General features: G+C 32.5%; 1 protein-coding gene and 3 long non-coding RNA genes across 4 annotated transcripts; 3 read left to right on the top strand and 1 right to left on the bottom strand.

Annotated features, from left to right (window-relative positions):
• Window positions 1-1,670: 1,670 nt before the first annotated feature.
• On the bottom strand, window positions 1,671-12,788 carry LOC146904382 (uncharacterized). Its single transcript, XR_015018031.1, has 2 exons — window positions 11,620-12,788; window positions 1,671-2,142 (listed from the first exon to the last, which is right to left on the bottom strand). It is a non-coding gene; the product is annotated as an uncharacterized LOC146904382 (long non-coding RNA).
• LOC146904384 (uncharacterized) lies at window positions 2,427-5,112 on the top strand. Its single transcript, XR_015018029.1, has 2 exons — window positions 2,427-3,586; window positions 4,901-5,112. It is a non-coding gene; the product is annotated as an uncharacterized LOC146904384 (long non-coding RNA).
• On the top strand, window positions 9,034-11,578 carry LOC146904383 (uncharacterized). The gene is made up of 3 exons (XR_015018030.1): window positions 9,034-9,185; window positions 9,857-10,052; window positions 11,367-11,578. It is a non-coding gene; the product is annotated as an uncharacterized LOC146904383 (long non-coding RNA).
• Window positions 12,789-16,648: 3,860 nt separating the features above from the next.
• Window positions 16,649-17,113, top strand: LOC146904381 (uncharacterized). The gene is made up of 2 exons (XM_085728283.1): window positions 16,649-16,693; window positions 16,781-17,113. The coding sequence occupies exons 1-2, from the start codon at window positions 16,649-16,651 to the stop codon at window positions 17,111-17,113; spliced, it is 378 nt and encodes a 125-aa protein (XP_085584409.1).
• The last annotated feature ends 6,239 nt before the right edge of the window (window positions 17,114-23,352 follow it).

The following is a 23,352-nucleotide window of genomic DNA, read 5'->3' as shown; positions in this document are numbered from 1 at the left end:
CACCTTGCCTTAACAAAAAAAACCATCACATAAGCAACAAAAGTAGTGTGGAATGGATATTAACATGCAACAGAACATTACAGTAACACAGTACACACAGCATTAAAAAATATACACGAAAACTGGTATTTCAACTCTTCTGTCAGGAGTTATACACTAAACCAAATATCCGTCACATTACAATGAAATTCAGTTCTATTTCAAGTCATTGTGAAAGCTACATACAAGAGCTTCAACTTAGAATTGATTTTGATGCTAATTCATTGTATCGATTTTTGATACTAGAACTATTTTCTTATGCAGGAACGAAGAGGTGCACCCTAGAAGTTGATGTTTTGACAACTGAGTAGTTAGGTCTGTGCTCGAACCTTCGGGTGGCCACTGATTTAAACCTCAGTAAGGTGTTTATTTGAATTGGAAGCTTGTGTAATTGGCTCAGTTTGGTGGTATCAGTTTACCTTGATAAAAGTTCTCAATTTCTTCTGCCTTAGAACTTTGTAATAGAGGTTGGTCCTCTCAATGTTAAATTGGTTCTAATTTTTAGAGCTTACTATCAATATGAATATATTATGGATATTATGACTGTTTTGGTGTCAAGTTCTTAAATCTGTTCTAATTAGGTTCTGCACTCAATATAGCATTCAAAACTCTGCGCCATGACTGGTATCTTAGTCCTGGAATCAACCATCAATATGCAAAACTAATACTGCACTGTATCATACTTAAAGATGCATGATGAGTGAATCAATTGTTAACAGAGGTCCAATTCATGGATCATGCCTCGGACAATGCTAAAGCATACAACATTTTACAGATACGTAATTATTGTTTGTTAACCACTTAAATGGTCCATATACACAACTACTAATGAATGTTTCAGATCAAACCGGTGGGACAAGTGACTAAACATTGGATATTCCCTATTGTAAACAAAAAAAACGCGTTTTAAACTATATTTCAAAATGTACTGACAGTGCTTTTTTGTTTATAATAGTGACCGGAGGGTGCATTAGTCAATTTATAAACTTTGGAATTAAATTATATTTCAAAGAATAAGAAGATATGATGAAGACAAAGGTATTCTCAAACTATCAAAAAGTTTTGATATTCCCTTTGATATTTATTTTCATGGATAGTAACTTTGGAAATTTGTTGAGGACTAGAAGAGTCTCTTTCGAGCACATATCGGTTTCATTGAAACCAAATTTTCTCATCGCTTGCTTGATTTTGTGATGCAGTACCTATTCTCGCATTCTTGAGGCAAGCTTCACCGCAATTTCACAAAAAATAGAAATCCTAGATTCAGTTCACTGCACGGTCTCGTTAAGGAAACAAATATACACTCATTTTCATACCTGTTTACTCGACTATGTGAAGCGTATTTTCATTTACAATGGTTGAATATCTTATAATAGAGATCATCAAGGTCTGAGAAATTTTTTCCAATTTGTATCCGCTTGTCCTATAGTTTCATCTGAAACATTTATTGGTAATTGACTGTGTTGTGGCTGTATTGTGGATGTGGATTAGTTAAGTGGTTAACATGAGACGGTAAAAATGAATTATAGGGACGAACCGATAAAATCCAAGTCTCAAGTGTATGGATTCTAATGATTTGGAATAGAATCCGATACAAAGGAGAAATTGTTGATGACTATTTGAAAGAAGAGTTTTAGAGAGAAGAATATATTTATTGAAATGATTGATTGATTGCAAATGAGGCACAAGACCAAGTTTAAATACAACCTTCAAGGCTAAAAGTGTAAAATAAAAAGAGAAAACTAATATTTAAAATAAGCTACTAACTAATACTTAATTTACACTTAATTCCTTCTACAATACCCTCCCCTTCAAACATCCTTGTCCTAAAAGATCTCAAGGATGAACAATGACAAGTGCCATGTTTAAGAGGCAATGTTTTCCATTTGATGAACTTTAGCATCTCGAACATTTTCCCTGTTGATCATCTTCCTGTGAAAAATATCTACAAAAGCAAACTGATTAAGAACTAGCCGAGGTCGATTTGGTGAAGAGTAGGCAGCAACAGAAATAGGGGTTGTGAACAGCTTCAGTTCAAACACATGAAACAAATTTTGAGTCTCTGAATTGGGAGGGATATGTGGATTTGAACATTGAGACCCCCTGATGTAATATCCCACGTAATTTTAAATAAATTGTCGTATCAGTTACATGTTAGAACGGAAATAATTTTCAAAGGATTAATTACTTATTGAGAAATCGACGATATTTGGTAAGTTTCTCGTATTACTATTCCAACGGACATGAGAAATTAAATGGTTACGAATTAACGGAGGATAATTATGTCTTTTCCTTTGAAGGGCAATTTGGTAACTTGGACTTGAGATTTTTTTTTTAAGAAAGTTGGAACCACTTTCTAGTTCTTTCTTCCCACTTCTTTCTTGAACTAGAAAGCAAATTCTCTCCCTTCTTTCTAAGACCAAGAAATCGGCCTCCACTTCCATGCAACTTTAGCCACCAAAATGCAACTAATCTTCCATGGAATCACTATAATTAAGCTACCAATGGGTTCTATGTGGAGTTCTAGCCAAGAGCCAAGTTTCAAAAATCTCTCTTTCCCTCCATTGCTCTCAAAACCGCCCCTCCTCTTGATTCTCCATAACCTTCATTTTCATTCAAGCCTCATGGGAATTAGCTTATGAGTTTGCATTAGAGCACCAAAGAATGGATTAATCACAAGGTAAGTGGCATAATCACCTTTTCATGGGAATTTATTTAATCCAAGATTTGATATATGTTTTATGTGTAATTGGAAGAGGATTATGTGTGGTAATGGTATTTAGAAATATGGTATGAAGAATGATAATAAGCTAGGAGCATTGGTGTGAGAACTTAGGACTTAAAGTGTGCAAGTTATTCCCATAAGCTATTTCAAGTGATTATTGATTGTAACATGTTGGAATTTTGTATAATTGGTTTAGGAGGTGTTTAAACATGTTGGGATTGCTTCTGGAAAATTTGAACAGAAAATGAATGGTTTAGAGGGAATAAGCTGGCAGTTAAGTTGTTTTGATCAAAAGGCCTTAAATGATTAAGTTGTGGATTCAAACTGATTTTAAAGGGATTAAATGGGCTGATCATTCATGTTGGAATTATGTATGAAAGTTTGAATTGAAATTGATATACTAAAAGTTATAAGTTTCTAGTTAAGCCGTTTGGAAAATAGCTTAAATTGGAATTTGAGTTGTTTCAAGTATTGTTTTGTAATGACCAGTTTAGGAGAGATACGTTAAACTGGTATATGAGAAATGGTAAAATTATAAGCTGTTTTAGTGATGATAAAAGTGCTTAAATAGTAATTAAGCTGTTTTGGAAGTGCTTAAATAGCCAAACGGCAAACTTCTGGTGCAGGGACTGAAATGATAATTTTTGTATATGCTTGTTGATGAGTTACGAGTATGTAACAAGTGGGTTAGACTGTTTCGGAAAAGTCAAGACCTATAAGTCAAGGCATAAGCTATTTTGGGAAATTGATTATGGAGTTTTGGAGATAGCAGAGCTGCAGATTTTGGGATAAGCTGCTTGTAATTTGCAGGAATGATTCACGGTGAGTTCCTTTAGTTAGAAAACTTCCCTTTGGGTAGTTAAATTATGCCTTTAGAATAATAGAATATGATTTAGTACATTAGTACATAATTTAGTGACAATATGATTAAGATTTATACCCTTTCTAGAGTACTCTAAAATAACTTTTATGTTGATAAATATGATTATGGTAATGTAGAAGTTAGAGGAAAAATATTATGATAAGTTTTACGTGAGAATGAATAAATATGCAATTTCGGCTAACGTTACGTAAAGTGAGAATTGTTTGATTTTATTATTTTATTTCGACTCTTAGCTAATATAAATTACACTTTTAAGGTAATATAATGGTTTGGCTTGGCTAAGACTCCAATTCTCATTATTGCCGAATATGTAGCCGAAATTGTATTATGCATATCCTCTAACCATACACTATCATAGTGTATATTTATTTGTGTAAAGGAATGTTTAGAGTAAATTAGCCATGAAAACAAATCATTCATGGGTAGATTTCCAATCATTGGAAAGTAAAGAATTCTAAGTATGAAAGTTCGGCTTAATTAGTCGGATTTAATTTATCAGGATATGGGGAAATTTTATAACCTTTTAGGAATGTCATATGACAACGATATGCCTAGAACCTGAATAGGTTAGTATCAGAATTAATTTTAGAAGAAAGACGAAATTTACTACGTCTTTATTTTTAGACTCAGAATGTTGTATTATAAGAAAATCAGTTAAGATAAGTTATCCATCTTTAGCTCCCCGTCAGTAGTGGAGTTGAGGATTAACTCAGTTATTAGAAATCAGTTCAAATTATAATATTAAAACAGGTTTAAGTTGTGGCTTTCGCTATCCCGCCAGTTGGATACGAAAGGTTCCCGCCAGTTGGAACGGACACTATCCGCGAGGATGACCCCACAATAATCAGAGGAGTCCGGTATCCCCGTCAGTTGGGTTCCCGCCAGTTGGAAATTATTACCGGTCAGAGTGGAATAAATTCCGGGGTTACTCCACCTGGGTTTATTCCGTAAAATCAACTCAGATAATATTGTTTGTTCAACGCTAACATTTCTAACATAATATGACAGACATTATGATTATAATTATGATTATGAGTTGAGTATTAGTATCAGGATTATATCAGTCTTTTAGACAGCGATCCTAGTTATCCCCCGATCGCTCAGTTATGCATGATAAGACTATATAAACCCGAAATGGGTTGAGTTTAGAGACAGATGGCGATCCTAGGTTCCCTGAGATTGCCTACAGCCTAGGATAGGTGGAACTCACTGAGACATCCCGTCTCACCCCAATCCCTTTTATTTTATTTCAGATCAGCAGGTTGTACGTGGCAAGGAGACAATTCAGGAGGCTGAATAATATATTTTCACATGCTCGTGTCATATCAGTTCAGATTATTTATTACGCTTCCAGACATGTATTCAGATAGCAAATGTATGATCTTGCAGTGATGTATATATATTTATTCAGTCGAAAATTTTTATTTATTGTAATTTTAATGTATCCAGTACTAAGTTTAACGCACATGCTAAATATTCTAGATAAATTTAGTATGGGTGTTACAATTTGGTATCAGAGCTGGTCGATTCAGATCGTGCCTTGGGTCATTAGAATTCAATAAAATGCAGTGGGACCATTGGGTTCCGGATATTTATTCTAAATGTCGTATCTAGCTGAGCCTGATCAACTCAAACTAGTATGTGACAACTAGAACAAATGTCTGAGAGCTGAATGGGACCTAGGAGGAATGAAGCATTCGGAGAAGGAAAGTCAAGGTGTTAGGTTTTATAACGAATTTTTGATAAGGAAGTATTCAACGACAAATGGTGGCTGGTAAATTGTGAAGTTGAAGGTTCTTCAAGGACATAAGGGAAATGTTAAGATTAAGACGGAATACTCTGGTATTATTGAACGACACTTTTATGTGGATACCGTAGAAGTAAGATATTCAGGGTGACTATGGGATGATTGCAACCTTAACCAGAGCCGTAATATAGGAAGTATGATGTAAAGTATGGAGAAATAATTCGGAGTACGAATTTAAGAATACATGAATAGCAAGAGGAATTCGATATGAGGAAAATTATCCAACGAACAATGGAATTCATAAACTCTCAGTGGATGTAGAGTATGTAAGAAGTGAATGACTCGAATGCCGAAACAAGCCGACTTTTGATGTTTGAGTTGTTAAGTGAACTAATTAAGGAATAAGTAAATTATCTTGGAGCAGACAAGGAAATCCCCTCAATGCGAGCATTGAATGGACAACGTAAGTCAGATAAACTATGTTGGATTAGTCGCACCTCCCAAAATCTAAAGTGCTAGATTTATGAATCAGTAAAGTGAAGATGCTATGCAGCATAAGAGTCAAGAAGGATGAATAAATAGTAGTGGAAAGATCCTTACCGATTAGAGCACGATTTGGATGTATTTTTTATTAGCAAGGAATTGCAGAAAAGTTAAACTAATAAGGATTGTACGCTAAGGAAATTGAATAAGACCCCTTTGCATTTATCATGATATTAAGTTGTTCTTCGAACTAAGAAATACAAGTATAACAGTAAGTGGAAAGAGATCCCGGTAATGGTCAGAGACAAGATGTAACTTTTAATCAAAAAAAAAAAGAGAGAAGACTGAATAAGAAGTTGCCAAAGTACAGTGAACTAATGGACGAATGATGTCAAGCTCTTTCAACAGAATGTCGAGGACAAGAATGTATTAACGCATGAATACAATAGGTTGATGTGTTAAGGATTAATCAAGATTTTTGAATTTGAAAATTATTTTAAGGTTCTGCTACAGGAAAAATAGTCGCTAGTGTAAAAGAGTTAAGAACGAAGTAAAGTATTGAGGAGTTAAACATTTTTATCTGATGATTTTTCTTATGCAAGTGTCTTGAAAACCAAAGGAATGATTTTATTAACTAAATCGAATTTTAGGAGTCGAAGTTATTATAGAGGAGATCGTAAGTGTAACTGTCATTACAGACAAGAACAAATTGGAAATAAGCCTCAAATATTCAAGTATGTTTTAGTTCATAAATAATGTGAATGTGAGAATCATTCAAGGAACACTTTGCGAGAACAAGTATGTAGTGTATGTTTAAAAAAAAATTGTAGTATTTGAAAATGATTCATCACTGAATATAAGTCGGTGCTCGAAATAGCAAGAAGTGTAGAGTTAGCCACATGATCATAACATGTAGTAATGAGATGGATAAATTTACAGTATGGTTGGAGCAGTACGCCTAATCGAAGTGAACTAATAAATCAGAGTAGCGCAGCGAGATATTAATCAGCAAGAAGTAACATAATGTGCAAAAGTTTAAGACTTTGAATGAGATATTTATGGGAAATCTTAAGAGACGATTTAAACAATTTTCCAAACCGCATAATTCACAGATATTAAAAGTTCAAGTAGTAAGAGTAGGATGAAGGTGTTCCTACCTTATTAAATATAAGAAATTGGAATCACTTATAGTATGTAACCCGGTTAATCGACGCAGTGATTTCGAAGAATGACTTAGAAGTATCAGATTAGTTAAAAAGGAGTCATGTATGAGGCAACAAATATGAATGTTGTATCTTGAAGATTTTATTTTTATTTTGGTTGGAGATACTATCATGGAATATCAGGTATATTAACATGTATTTGAGGGAACATTAACATGTATTTGAGGGAACAGATACTACTCAGAATATGAATGCAAATGCTTGAATGCAATTTTAGTCGTGAAGTTCAGGAATCTAAACTCCATATTTTTGAGGTAAAGAAAAGATTGATAACACAAGTTAAAAAAAGTTATGTGATCTACGGTATGAGACTACGCATGTTCAGGTTATGAGTATGGAATTAAGAAAAGATGATAAAATATTCTCTAGAGTAACAACTATAACAATATTGTTCAAGAATGAAATGTATATTTTGAACGTATAAGTTCAAGAGAAGATCTATGATGATACTTTCTATTCATCCTAATATGATCAAGGTGTATCGTGATTGATTTAAAATCTGGTATAGATGAAGCAAAATTGAATGACTACAAATATATGTTATGTATTAAGCTATCAGTTATATTACCTCGTGTATTGTGTACTCGCCAGTCAGTGCACCATTCTCATATAAGATTTATATATTTAATGTACTCGCCAGTTAGTACACTATGTATTTAAATCTGACTTATTGATTGTACTCGTCAGTTAGTACTTCCAACAGATGTTTGAGGTAGCACCATGTTGAGTTTATTCATATAAAACATAACATATATCCGAAATAACATTTTCCTATTTATATGTTGATTAACGGAGAAAGTTGAAACAATTCTTACTTTCGATGAAATAAACTTGACGTCAGATATTGCTCAGAGTATGGACGATCTTATATAGAGTATGGTACGATTATCATTATAAGACCTCGTTATTTGGGGCATAGTTCAGAAATAAAATTTTATTGGAACCAGACATAGCATGAAAGATCACTCAAAGGTCATATCCGTTCAAGACAAGATAAAAGTTGACGAAGTCGATAGAAGTGTTACTCTAGTAAACGTATGGGATTTTTCAAGAATTCAGTAAAGGTAAACAAATAGGAGTAACCTAAGACAATTTATAAGGAGTATGTGGAACAAGGAATTTACTCGAAAGATATCAGATGCATCGGTTAGCTTTACAATCCACTATGTTCGGAATGTGTATAATGTATTCCACAAATCACAGACAAGAAGGTTATTATCGAATCTTTTCGACATATGAGATTGGAAAACATATCCTGAAATCTGTTTAAAATATTAATTCAAGTCAGTTGTATCTATGGCTAGGTAGTCGGAAGACTTTATGTAACAATGGAAATCGATAATTTAGTCGGATAAAGAGATCAGTTGGTAACAGACGTATGTGGAAGTCTAAGATCGAAAGTATAGAGGAATTATTTGTACTTATTATCAGGTAAACTCTAAATTTCGAGGACGAAATTTCTTTAAGGGGGGTAGAGTGTAATATCCCACGTAATTTTAAATAAATTGTCGTATCAGTTACATGTTAGAACGGAAATAATTTTCAAAGGATTAATTACTTATTGAGAAATCGACGATATTTGGTAAGTTTCTCGTATTACTATTCCAACGGACATGAGAAATTAAATGGTTACGAATTAACGGAGGATAATTATGTCTTTTCCTTTGAAGGGCAATTTGGTAACTTGGACTTGAGATTTTTTTTTTTAAGAAAGTTGGAACCACTTTCTAGTTCTTTCTTCCCACTTCTTTCTTGAACTAGAAAGCAAATTCTCTCCCTTCTTTCTAAGACCAAGAAATCGGCCTCCACTTCCATGCAACTTTAGCCACCAAAATGCAACTAATCTTCCATGGAATCACTATAATTAATGCAACTAATCTTCCATGGAATCACTATAATTAAGCTACCAATGGGTTCTATGTGGAGTTCTAGCCAAGAGCCAAGTTTCAAAAATCTCTCTTTCCCTCCATTGCTCTCAAAACCGCCCCTCCTCTTGATTCTCCATAACCTTCATTTTCATTCAAGCCTCATGGGAATTAGCTTATGAGTTTGCATTAGAGCACCAAAGAATGGATTAATCACAAGGTAAGTGGCATAATCACCTTTTCATGGGAATTTATTTAATCCAAGATTTGATATATGTTTTATGTGTAATTGGAAGAGGATTATGTGTGGTAATGGTATTTAGAAATATGGTATGAAGAATGATAATAAGCTAGGAGCATTGGTGTGAGAACTTAGGACTTAAAGTGTGCAAGTTATTCCCATAAGCTATTTCAAGTGATTATTGATTGTAACATGTTGGAATTTTGTATAATTGGTTTAGGAGGTGTTTAAACATGTTGGGATTGCTTCTGGAAAATTTGAACAGAAAATGAATGGTTTAGAGGGAATAAGCTGGCAGTTAAGTTGTTTTGATCAAAAGGCCTTAAATGATTAAGTTGTGGATTCAAACTGATTTTAAAGGGATTAAATGGGCTGATCATTCATGTTGGAATTATGTGTGAAAGTTTGAATTGAAATTGATATACTAAAAGTTATAAGTTTCTAGTTAAGCGGTTTGGAAAATAGCTTAAATTGGAATTTGAGTTGTTTCAAGTATTGTTTTGTAATGACCAGTTTAGGAGAGATACGTTAAACTGGTATATGAGAAATGGTAAAATTATAAGCTGTTTTAGTGATGATAAAAGTGCTTAAATAGTAATTAAGGTGTTTTGGAAGTGCTTAAATAGCCAAACGGCAAACTTCTGGTGCAGGGACTGAAATGATAATTTTTGTATATGCTTGTTGATGAGTTAGGAGTATGTAACAAGTGGGTTAGACTGTTTCGGAAAAGTCAAGACCTATAAGTCAAGGCATAAGCTATTTTGGGAAATTGATTATGGAGTTTTGGAGATAGCAGAGCTGCAGATTTTGGGATAAGCTGCTTGTAATTTGCAGGAATGATTCACGGTGAGTTCTTTTAGTTAGAAAACTTCCCTTTGGGTAGTTAAATTATGCCTTTAGAATAATAGAATATGATTTAGTACATTAGTACATAATTTAGTGACAATATGATTAAGATTTATACCCTTGCTAGAGTACTCTAAAATAACTTTTATGTTGATAAATATGATTATGGTAATGTAGAAGTTAGAGGAAAAATATTATGATAAGTTTTACGTGAGAATGAATAAATATGCAATTTCGGCTAACGTTACGTAAAGTGAGAATTGTTTGATTTTATTATTTTATTTCGACTCTTAGCTAATATAAATTACACTTTTAAGGTAATATAATGGTTTGGCTTGGCTAAGACTCCAATTCTCATTATTGCCGAATATGTAGCCGAAATTGTATTATGCATATCCTCTAACCATACACTATCATAGTGTATATTTATTTGTGTAAAGGAATGTTTAGAGTAAATTAGCCATGAAAACAAATCATTCATGGGTAGATTTCCAATCATTGGAAAGTAAAGAATTCTAAGTATGAAAGTTCGGCTTAATTAGTCGGATTTAATTTATCAGGATATGGGGAAATTTTATAACCTTTTAGGAATGGCATATGACAATGATATGCCTAGAACCTGAATAGGTTAGTATCAGAATTAATTTTAGAAGAAAGACGAAATTTACTACGTCTTTATTTTTAGACTCAGAATGTTGTATTATAAGAAAATCAGTTAAGATAAGTTATCCATCTTTAGCTCCCTGTCAGTAGTGGAGTTGAGGATTAACTCAGTTATTAGAAATCAGTTCAAATTATAATATTAAAACAGGTTTAAGTTGTGGCTTTCGCTATCCCGCCAGTTGGATACGAAAGGTTCCCGCCAGTTGGAACGGGCACTATCCGCGAGGATGACCCCACAATAATCAGAGGAGTCCGGTATCCCCGTCAGTTGGGTTCCCGCCAGTTGGAAATTATTACCGGTCAGAGTGGAATAAATTCCGGGGTTACTCCACCTGGGTTTATTCCGTAAAATCAACTCAGATAATATTGTTTGTTCAACGCTAACATTTCTAACATAATATGACAGACATTATGATTATAATTATGATTATGAGTTGAGTATTAGTATCAGGATTATATCAGTCTTTTAGACAGCGATCCTAGTTATCCCCCGATCGCTCAGTTATGCATGATAAGACTATATAAACCCGAAATGGGTTGAGTTTAGAGACAGATGGCGATCCTAGGTTCCCTGAGATTGCCTACAGCCTAGGATAGGTGGAACTCACTGAGACATCCCGTCTCACCCCAATCCCTTTTATTTTATTTCAGATCAGCAGGTTGTACGTGGCAAGGAGACAATTCAGGAGGCTGAATAATATATTTTCACATGCTCGTGTCATATCAGTTCAGATTATTTATTACGCTTCCAGACATGTATTCAGATAGCAAATGTATGATCTTGCAGTGATGTATATATATTTATTCAGTCGAAATTTTTTATTTATTGTAATTTTAATGTATCCAGTACTAAGTTTAACGCACATGCTAAATATTCTAGATAAATTTAGTATGGGTGTTACACCTGATGTTGAATTAGTGCATTCCAACCCATACAAATAAAGTTCGTAGCCATGCAGATTGTGTTACCACTATCTTTGAAATCTTTCACTAGTTGTGCAATTTGTTTAAGTTGGTGTAGAATTTCTGAACAGAATATTGTTGTCTCCCACTTTCTTAAACGAGTCTGCTGAATTGCATCCAAACTCTAGCAAAAAGGAATAATTTCCCTTGTCTGTATTGCTGAGAACATTTTTGAACCATAAGCATGTGTACTTCTAACAGCAATTACATGTAATTCTAGTGCAACAAAAGTATGAGAAGCTTCTTCATATGAAGTGAAAAGTTCTTGTTCATTAGTTGAAGGCAATTGAAACCAATGTTGCAGGGCTTCACTAAAGTGTGTTGTTGAGCAAAGTGATGTTGTGAGGCTTATAACTCGTAAAAATGAACTCATCTCTTTCCCTCAAGAAGCGTAGTGGCAGTTTGGAGAAATTTCATATGATTGGATCCATCATAGGTAACCATTTTACTCCCAAAACCAACTCACTATAGCACAAAGGTAAAACCTTCCCCTCAATTTAAACTGGGTTGTTGAAGTAGCAAAGAAAAAGCTTCATAGCTACAAGAGGCAGCTATCAACATTCCATAAATCATGAGGACGATCAATAGTGAAATGGTTTCAACTTTACAACTTAATGGCTTAACTAGTTGAATGGCTAAACGCATATTTGTAATGCCACTGTCAACTACTAATACATGAACTATAAGGGCTGCTTACCATCATTGTGTGATAGTAACCAACAGAGCAGCGTTCACTTGACAATTTGATACCTCAATGGTTGACGGAACCCTTTCCGCTTGTTGGTCAACAATTTTTGGGACGGTTTCTGTAGAATTGACATCGACAGATTGAAGGAAGATGGAGAAATCGTCATCAGCGACATTCACTGCTACCTTCAACATGTCATCATCATGCGCAACACTTGATTCCTGAAAATTGATTTAAAGATTATGTGTGGAATACTCCATAGTGTCCTTTGATGAAGCTTCAGGTTGGAATTTCTTGGAAAAAGTATCTTCGTCATCCATCTCTTTAACTACAAATCGAGTACCCTTATGTGTCTTTGCATGATCTAGGCTAAAAGGCTCATCACATACAAAGCATAAACACATTTTCATCTTCTCTTCCACTCCCATAGCATTCAAAAAATTTCTTCAGTTTGTATTTAACAGCAGCCATGATACGCGCCAAGATCAAAAGGCTCGTTATACCAATTGAGACGGTAAAAATGGATTATTGAGACGAACCGAAATCTTGAAATATATACGAATGATCGGCTGAATTCTAATGATTTGAAATAGATACCGATGCAAGACATAAATTGTTGATGACAGGATGTTTTAGAGAGAAGAATATATTTGTTGAAATTATCGATGGATTGCAAATAAGGCATAAATCCGAGATTAACAATATTCAAAATTAAAAAGAGTAAAATATCGTAGACAAAGCTAATATTTAAGACGAAATATATCAAATGATATTTAGTTTCTACTCGATTTTTATGTTACATAACATTAATAAATCAATATCTTAGAAAAATGTCTATTGAATTCAGCATAGTTTGTCAATTGGATCTTTCTTAACAATTTCTTAACAGATTATGCATGCACTTTGCACTTTTTTTTCTTCTTCTTTTTTACAAATAATGGTGTCATTTCTTTCTAAGCTTAAGCTTAGCTACTTTAAAATTCCAAAATAACGAGAGTCTCTGGACAAGTTATTAAAAGCTATTTTCTTGAAATCGTGATTGAACTTTTGCGTGACAACATTATTTGATCATCAAAATGCTTTGAGGCATAATGCCATTAACGATTCTTTATGACCTGATTCGAATTCGATTAAGGAACGCGAGATCCGTGGAGATGATGTTTCAATTGCGTCATTATGATTTATGCATGATGATTTCACATTTCCACGTGGGAATTGTCTGAGGACTTTTCACAACACGGCGTTGAATTAAGATGTCGTATTCGGAGTTGATGAGGAACAAGAAGGAACAATGTCATTGAGTTTATTATAATAGGGTTAAGTTTCTCCCAACTAGAGAATCTCATCCTAATTTCTGAACCAGGAGTACTTGTTGGTAAAATTTGTAGAGTAAGTATTTTTAGTTTGTATGAAAAAAGCATGCTTTGCTTGTGTTCATAGAGATTTCAGTAGTAGCAATGCCTAAAAAAAAGTTAGAAATTGAATTTGAGGCAAACTTTGCTATTTTATGAATTTTCAAATATTTAAAGTATTTTGGTTCAAAATTTTGTTAACATTAAAAATGCAAATAACATTAATTTTTTATTATTTTAAATTCTAATTATTATAAACTAATATTTTGCAAAAAAGAGTTAATTGTTGATTTTTTAAAGAGCAAATAGAATGGCCATTATTATTATTATTATTATAAAAGACTAGCGTCAAAACATACACGGAAACAATAAAATGGTAAAAAAATAATTAAGTAAAAGGTAAAATTTTAAGAAAAAATGATACATCAAAACATTTTTTTTATATAAATATAAGATCAAAATATGGTTTTTCTTACAGTGTCAAATATGGAGTGGATTGTTTTTTTTAGGAGAATTGTTGTGAATTGTTTCCATTTTAATGGAATTCAACTAATTTTTTTAAATGACAATTTAAAATATAAATAATATTATAAAAATGTTAATATAGTTTAAATGAAAAGTTAAAATGAAATAAAAAATCTAGCTCAAAAAAATTGTATATCCTTTATACAATATACGATATACATTTGGTAAAATTAATGTAAAATTTAGAGGGAATGAAATGTATTCTTGCATTTCTAAGATATAAATAATAGATAGATGATAGTGTTTTTTTTTTGAAAGATGATAATAGTGTGCGTTTTATAATGATTTTTTTAACATAGTTTTTTTTTTTTGTTTTTTGAGAAAATAACATCGTGTTTTTATAAGGAATAAATTATGGTATTTAGATGTCCTCGTGAGCTTAGCTCAGTTGGTATGGACAATGAATAATTAATATATGTAAGGTCCGGGTTTCAAACCCGGCCACTACCAAAAACTATGGTATTTAGATGCTCCCAACTCATTCGCCAGATGCTCCCAACTCGTTCGCCTAAATTAAAAAACACCTTTCCTTTTTAGGACTCGTTCTTCAAAATAAAATGTGGTATTAGATGAAAATAATAATAATTTTTTAGATTGATAATATGAGAAAACGAATTTAGAATAAATTGTATAACAACATTCAACAACAAATAGGAAAATTCCTTCAAAAAAAAAACAACAAATAGGAAAATAATTTCATATTAGACAGCAAAATCATGAAACACCTTTCCTTTTTAGGACTCGTTCTTCAAAATAAAATGTGGTATTAGATGAAAATAATAATAATTTTTTAGATTGATAATATGAGAAAACGAATTTAGAATAAATTGTATAACAACATTCAACAACAAATAGGAAAATAATTTCATATTAGACAACAAAATCATGAAACATTTTAGAATAATATAATAAGACAAACTCATTCTCAATGAAACTTTTTAGACTATATATAATTGACAAATGACAATATACATTTGGTAAAAGAATGTAAAATTTAGAGAGAATGGGTTGTATTTATGTATTTCTAGGATATAATAATAGATTTTTTATCAGCAAAAAAATAAAATAATTAATATATTTTTTTTGAAGGAAGATACAAATAATAGATAGTGATGTTTTTTTTTGGACAAATAATAGATAGTGATGTTAAAAGTGTGTTTTTTTTTACAATGAATAAAATGTGATATTAGATGCTCCAAACTCATTCACCAAACTAAAAAACACATTTCATTCTTGTGACTCACTCATTCTCTAATCATGATTTCACAAAGATGAAAAGAATTATCATTTTTTAGATTAATAATATGAGAAAATTTAAATTGATGAGGTGAATAAATTGTATAAATAAATTCAACAACAAATACGAAAAAAAGAATTTCACGTTAGACCAACATTTTAGACTAATATAATAGTACAAACTTGAAGTTTTGAATAAATCCCTGAAACATTGAGCTAAACTAAAAGTAATGAAAATTATGATTAAAAATAATATCTTATTACCAGTAAATATCTAGATGAATCAAGTATAATTTTCATCCAAAAATCAAAATTAGGTTGTCCTGTTCTCCCTTTCCATATTCTTTCTCCTTAGTAGCCACCAGACACCAAAGAAACTTTTTGTTGTGATTTTAAGGTTTGTCTTGGTTGCATAAGTATTTATGTTCTCTTTATAAATTGATATATCAAATTTTGAACATTTATGGTCATGACTCATGATGTTAAAGGTCTGTTTATTCTTCGTAAGATATCCAAATTCTGTTCTTTTATATTTCATGAACATGAAATTTGAATATTTTATTTATTGGGTTTCTCTAAAAAAAATCTCATAGTAGATATAAAATTTGAGTACCATTCTTTTCTAAATTTATGCCAAATCTGAGAATTAACTTCTTGTGACTATTTTAAATATTTTTTTTGGGGAGTGTAGACCACAGGAAAATAATTTGGGTTGATTGGAAATCTATTTGTCGGAGTCAGGAGGTTGGTGGTTTGGGGGTAAGGAGAATTAGGGAGTTTAAATGTGCTTTGTTAGGGAAGTAGTGTTGGCGGTTGTTGGTGGATAAGGATAGTTTGTGGTATAGGGTGTTGTCGGCGCGTTATGTTGTGGAGGATGGCCGAGTGTGTGAGGGAGGCCGTGATGTTTCTGTTTGGTGGAGGGATATTTGTACCTTGCGTGCGGACGGCTGGTTTCATAATCATGTCAGTCGATCCGTGGGCGAAGGTAAAAATACCCTCTTTTGGACGGATTTTTGGGTGGGTGGAGTGTCGTTACGGGATAGATTTCATACATTATATGATTTGTCGATGTTGAAGGGGGAGTTGGTGTTTGATATGTGTTCATTAGAGTGGGGGAATGAGGGGGCGGCTTGGCCTTGGCGTCGTAGGTTGTTTGCTTGGAAGAGGAGATGGTAGGGGAACTAAGGCTTTTACTTCAAAATGTTACTTTGCAGGTTACCAGGGACGATAGATGGTTATAGAGTTTGGAAACATCGTCCTTTTATACTGTTCGTAGCGCTCACAATTTTTTGAATAATCAGTCTCCTCTGGAGAATGCGGTACCAGTACCTGACCTTTGGCATAAGGATGTTCCTTTGAAGGTGGTGCTAATTGTGTGGCGTCTGTTTCGTGATAGGCTCTCTACTAAGGACAATTTGTTTTGTCGTCGAGTTCTTGACACTGAAGCTCAAATTTGTGTTGGAGGGTGTGGGCCGGTGGAAACTTCATCTCACTTGTTTTTACATTGTAATTTATTTGGCTATGTTTGGAATCATAATTTTCAGTGGCTAGGTGTTTCTGCGGTCATGCCTGCTGTTGTGGTTGATCATTTTATTCAGTTTAGTTACATTGGTGGTGCTGCTAAGTTGCGGTGATCGATCTTACAGGTTATCTGGTAATTATGGAAAGAAAGAAATAATAGAATTTTTAATGCTCATGAAAGCCCTATTATGCAGGTGGTGGACAAAATTAAGTCGGTAACCTTTAGGTGGTTGAAGGTGAAATTCACTTTACTTCCCTTCAATTACCATGGTTGGTGGCTCAGTCCGTTTACTATCCTACGCATAGGCTAATTATTATTTTTTCTTTCTTGTTTGCTCTTGTTTGGTTCAGGTTGTTACCTTGTAAATTTTGTAAATATTGTTGACACTATGTTTTTGGTTTTTGGTGTTTCCTCCTTCGCATGTTTTGTTTTAGGAGGGCCTTTTGTCGTGGTAATATAATTCATTTTATATTCTTCAAAAAAAAAAACTTCTTGTGAGACACATGAACTATAACAAAATACTAGACATTGAGTAGGCATCTTATTATACAAAATTCTCCAAAATTGAGTATTAAAACAATCAAATAAACTAAAAATTTATCTCTCTTTTTCATTTTTATGCACCAATCAATCTTTTTTTGTTACCACCACCCTCCATGTTCATAAAAATCTCTAGTATTACTTTTATTCTCAATAAAACTAAGTGCAAAACTAGTTCACTACCATTTTCAAAATCGCAATCAACACCATCAGTGTTTACTCACATTGCCATGAGAATGAATGAATTATCTCAACATGTTAACTTTGATACCAAGCAATATTTGATTGTTAACTTTGATACCAATGACTTTAGTCTCCGAACTATATGAACATCTCACCAATTAAGTGTCAACATTTTTTTGGTATAAAATCCTTCAATCCGGTCTCCGATTTCTAATTCCAATGCTGCCTTATCTACTGCAAAAGCTAAACCATATAAAAGTTTTGGATCTAATATATATAATGCGGTGCAAATATTTCTTACTATCTTTTTCATTCTTTGAATTTACTATATCATTTAAAATAAAATAAAAAAATTGGAATAAAAAATTAAAATAAGAAAATAAAAACGTTTGTGATAAAAAAGATTAGAAAAGCATTCTAAATTTTTGTAAAAGAACTTTGGTTGGATAGGGTGGAAACAACACTGTAACTCTATTTTGGTTGGATAAGTGGGTTGGTAATATCCCTCTTCGTGATAAGTTTCGTCTTTTGTTTGATTTATCAGAAAATTAATTTTCCACAGCTGTGCACATGTTTGCTTTAGGGTGGGCTGAGGGAGGGGAGGCTTGTAAGTGGAGAAGGCGATTATGATCGTGGAAGGAGGAGATGATAGGGGAGTGTAGGACTTTATTGCTGACTGTTGTGATGCAGGATGTTATTCAGGATGCTTGGTCTTAGGTTTCTGATCCAGTTGGTGGGTATTCTGTCAGTGGGGCCTATATATCACATTCTCACTGATAGGAATCCCCCCAAAACTACGTTTCCACGGATCTCTTGTGGAGGAGGGATGTCCCACTGAAGGTTTCATTGTTTGCTTGACGGCTTTTTTCGAAATAGATTGCAAGCTAAGGTGAATTCATTTCGAAGAGGGATCACTCTGCAGAAATCTCAGTTGTGTGTTAGTGGTTGTGTTTGTTGGAATCAAAAAATCATTTATTTGAAACTCAAAACGCTTACAGTAAAAAGCCGAGCCAGTTGTTCATCAAAACTATCATTGATGTTGAGAAAATACCTAAATTTTGAAACTCAAAACGCTTAGGAAAATGTAATGAATCAAGATAGGTCCAATAGAATAAAATATATCCAATTTGCATTAGATAGGTAGGTAATGAGTCATGATTTCCTAGATAGATTTAGAGAGATCCTTTCTGATGAGTCATTGTTTAGTATGTTATGAAATATGCCAATTTCTAGTTTGTATAAATGGGGAATTGGTGAATGAATTGAAAATGACAAAATTAGTTTGTTAGAATAACCTTATAGTGTGTTTGGATGGGGGAATGTTTTGAGGGAAAATAATGTTTTCAAGGAATTCAAATACTTTGACGTGGATTCCATTGTTTGGATAATAATTTGAAGAATTTTCAAAATGATGGAAATTTATGAAGTATTTTGTTCAAGTTAAATTTAGAGAATTTCAAATGATAGCTAAAAGCTAGGAATTCTAATTTTCTTCGTTATTAAATTTTTTTAAATTTTGTATTTTGGTCCTTAAATTTTCTAAAATTTTCAAATTGACCCCAATAAATTTACAAAAGATTACAAATTGAGCCCCTCAAAACTTTTGAAATTTGCAAATTGACCCCTAATTCCAATTTTCAAATTTGGCAAAGAAATTTTAAATTAAAAAAGTTGCCCAAAAATAATGACAAAGAAATTTTTTATTTCTCCATCCAAACAAAAGTATTGAGAAATGAAAATAATTAAATTGAATAAATTGAATTGCCTAGAATTCTAAATTTAAAATTTTTCAATTAGCTCATCCAAACACAGTCTTAGTGTTTATTTAGTCTCATTTAGAATATTATCTCTCTCATTTATGAACAATAAAATTACAGTTATCTTTGTAGATTATTGCAAATAAAGTTGGAATTCCATGTTCTTTTTGTTTGTATTCCAAAGAAAGTTGATATCATCTTTTCCTCTTGTTTCCATTTGTTATTTTTTTGTGGTTTGATTTTCTTTATTGGTTCGATGTTGATTGCATTTGCAGAAACAGATTGTGGATCAGTTCGTCTAGTATGGATGTTTTTTGAAAGAGAAGTTACGGGAAATGGAAACATGTCTTTTGTTTATAGTTGTTTGGGCTATATGGTAAATTCCTTGTCTTGGTAATGGTTAGGTTAAATTGGGGGTTTTGTTTTTTTTATAGATCGTTAAACCCAAATGTTTACTTGATTTTGTGTGATTTTGCCTCAAAATTGGGATTCTATGCATGGTGATAATCATGACACGATTTTGGAATCGTGACACGGTTTTTAGGTTTAATGTAAAGAAGCTACTAGAAGGAAAAACGCAACATGGTTATAGTATTGTACTGTCTAATAGCTTTATCGTGGCATGATTTAGGCAAATCATGACACAATTTTGCAGTAATTTGAGCACTATTTAAAGCTTCATTGTTTATTTTTGAGGTAGAACTTTAAGAGGGAGAAACTTAGAAATGAAACGAGGTAACTTTAGGGTTCCGAATTTTTGGTGAGATTATTTTGAGAGGTTATCTTGGGTTAAGAAACATTTGTAAACACCATGGACAACTGAAATCATTGAGTCTCTTGCTCTTAGGAAGAGATTGGAAAAATGGTCGAACTTAGGTTTTGTTCTTTGAGAGCCTGTTGAATCTAATTTCTTGCAACTCTTTTGTATCTCTTTGTAAATAACTTATTGATAGTGGATCAGAGAGATCAATCTCTCCCTCAAAGTAGGTCATTGTTGGACCGAACTGGGTAAACATTTTTTTGGTGTGTTTGTTTCTCTTCTATCTTTATCTTTTTTTTGTGGTTTCATTCTTTACAATTGGTTCCTAGATCAGAAGTAGGTTTTTTTTTATTGTTGTTGTTGCTTGAGGTTACTTTGATATTGGTTTCTACTTCCTTTTACTCCACACATCTAAGTTTAATAGTGTCATTTTGAGTGCGAATTCACAATAATTGGTGCCCACTGTGGGGGCAAAGGAGTGAATTGGTTGAGTACCATGAGTTCAAAGTGGGACAACGAGAAATTTATCGAAGTAATGATTTTGGGTTATGAAAGATAAAGATGAAAGTCATTTTGATACAACAAAAATGTGAGAAAGCTTTGAAGGGTGAGGCTACATTGTCAGTCACCATGTCACAAGCGAAGAAGATCAAGATGGTGGACAAGGCAATGAGTCTCATTGTCTTGTGCCTCGGGGACATAGTTTCTAGAGATGTCACAAAGGAGACAACAATGCACGGCGGTCGTGTAGACAAAGTTGGAGTTATTGTATATGACCAAGTCTTTGACTCGTAGGCAATTCCTAAAACAAAAACTCTACTCATTAAATATGGTGGAGTCAAAGGCCATCATGAAGCAACTAATGGAGTTAAACAAAATCCTTGATGATTTGGAGAACATTGAGGTGCATCTTGAAGATGAAGACAAAGTTATATTTGTGTGCTCTGTTGGATTAATTATTTAATTAATCAATTATGGATTGACAATAATCAATTATTATAAGTTAATGTCATAATATAAATTATGGTCTATTGTGTTAAGCACTAATTAGTTGATGAATATGTGTGATTGGGCTATTCTTTCTAAATGGACCGTGATGGGTTGTACCATTTATCTAAGCCCAATGAGAGGTCCTTTCCCTCAGCCGTTTAGCTATTTAAACGTCATCCCATCAGACGGTTATACTATTCTGAACATTCTGGTGCTAAACGGAATGAGGATAGTCATCCATCTCTTCCTTCTGACAGCTATCGTTCATGAATGCTAAACCTTAAAGGTACACAATCTCTTATTCCTTCTTTGTTGTCTTGATATGCTATATTTTGTATCTAATGATCCATGGCTAATTCCTTCAACTTTTATCAATTGGTATCATAGCCAAATAGATACAATTTATGGCTATTGTTAGATTGAATCATATTTGAACATCGATGCACTAAATTATCCATCGTACTGTGGCAATCATACTTTGTTTTATTGAATAGATAAATAAGTTAAGGGAATTGCAAAAGTCATATGCCTTATTTTATTATTTTTTGCGATCCCTTTGGTGATTAAAACTTCTATGGCCACTATTCTCACCAAGTGGAGAACATATAATTCTTAAACAAGCGAGGAAAATTCTACATGTCAATTAACTATATCTTATAAACAAATATATTTATTTGTTTTATAACTCTAGATGTAAAATTATTGTAGAGACTTATATTGAGGATATTAATTATATTCTTTTCTCATAAATTATTATACACTTCCATATCCGTTTATATTATTGGAAACTTATTTCGTAATAGCAATATGTTGAAATCTCAAAGTTCTTAACAACTCTATTGAGAAAAATTTATTTATACCACTATTCTAAATAATTATAAATGGTATATTTGAGATATTTAATTTTACCATTTTTACTATATTTAGACATATTTTATATTATTGCTATTCTTTAATATTTATGGAAGTTTTTGACTATTTTCTCTTATATCCTCAATAATAATAAAATGTAAGTCTCGTGTATTTCCGCTGCCTGTAACCTGATATTTTTCAAATATGTGGAAGTATAATTGTAACATTTGAGTTTTGAGTGAGTTATTAAAATTGTGAATAGAGTCTTATATCCTATTTTATAATAATTAGAGACTCATCTCACTCATATGATGATAATTTTTTTATATAATCATCATACTCTGTCATATAAAGGTTACTATATCTATAAAATTCTTTGGAATTTTAATTGTGAAAAAGGAGATCTTGTGTTATAAAATTCTTAAATGAAAATTTACATTCTCCTTAATTCTAAATGCAGAATATGTGGTTAATTACGTAACCCAATTCTTGATAATATCTGCCATTGATAAAATATGTTTATGGGGGTTTCATATTATCCTTGAGTTACCACTTGTGTTAATAATTCTGCCATGCTCATGTGCAAAATATGTGGTTGAGTTCATGAAACTCTGTTAGTTAAAATTATATAACCACTTATGTTAATAATTTTGCACTAGCAATTAAGTATCCCACTATTGAATATTACATTATTATAATATTTTATATCAGTGATCACTAATGAGAATCCCACTTACTCTTGTTTATATATATGTGGGATCAGTGAGAGTGTGTACACAACACTATATATTATGAGCTCAAATGAGAAATCTCACTCTTGTTTTTATATATATGTGAGATCAAGAGAAATGTGTACGCAATATTATTCTCGTCATTGCCATATACTCTTGTGCACACTATAAAATATGACATAGCTTAAGAGACTTTAAACATAGTCTCATTCTAATATATTGAGATATATATTAAAATTCTTTTTATCTCAATAAGCATCATAATTGGATGTTTAAGTCAATTTTGTTGGAATATGCACAATAACCTCTTAGCATGCAAATATATATTGTGCTTCTCTTTTACCGACATTCCACATTTTATGAGGTGATAAGTGTTTAAAAGTGATATATTTCATATGGGAGTTTAGGCATTTTAGTGACTTGTTTTGCAAGATTCTTTATGGAAAACTCCAATTATTGTGTAAATATGTCATTTATGCTTTTGAGCCTTATTCTACCCTTTTTGTGCAGGAAAATACAAGCAAGGAGCAAGAAACGT

Source organism: Medicago sativa, chromosome 7 (assembly GCF_051527215.1).
Source record: "Medicago sativa cultivar Bolivia chromosome 7, Bolivia_mono, whole genome shotgun sequence".
NCBI classification, from domain to species: Eukaryota; Viridiplantae; Streptophyta; class Magnoliopsida; order Fabales; family Fabaceae; genus Medicago; species Medicago sativa.
The sequence above is the reverse complement of the archived record's forward strand: the minus strand, read 5'-3'. Positions and strand labels throughout refer to the sequence as shown.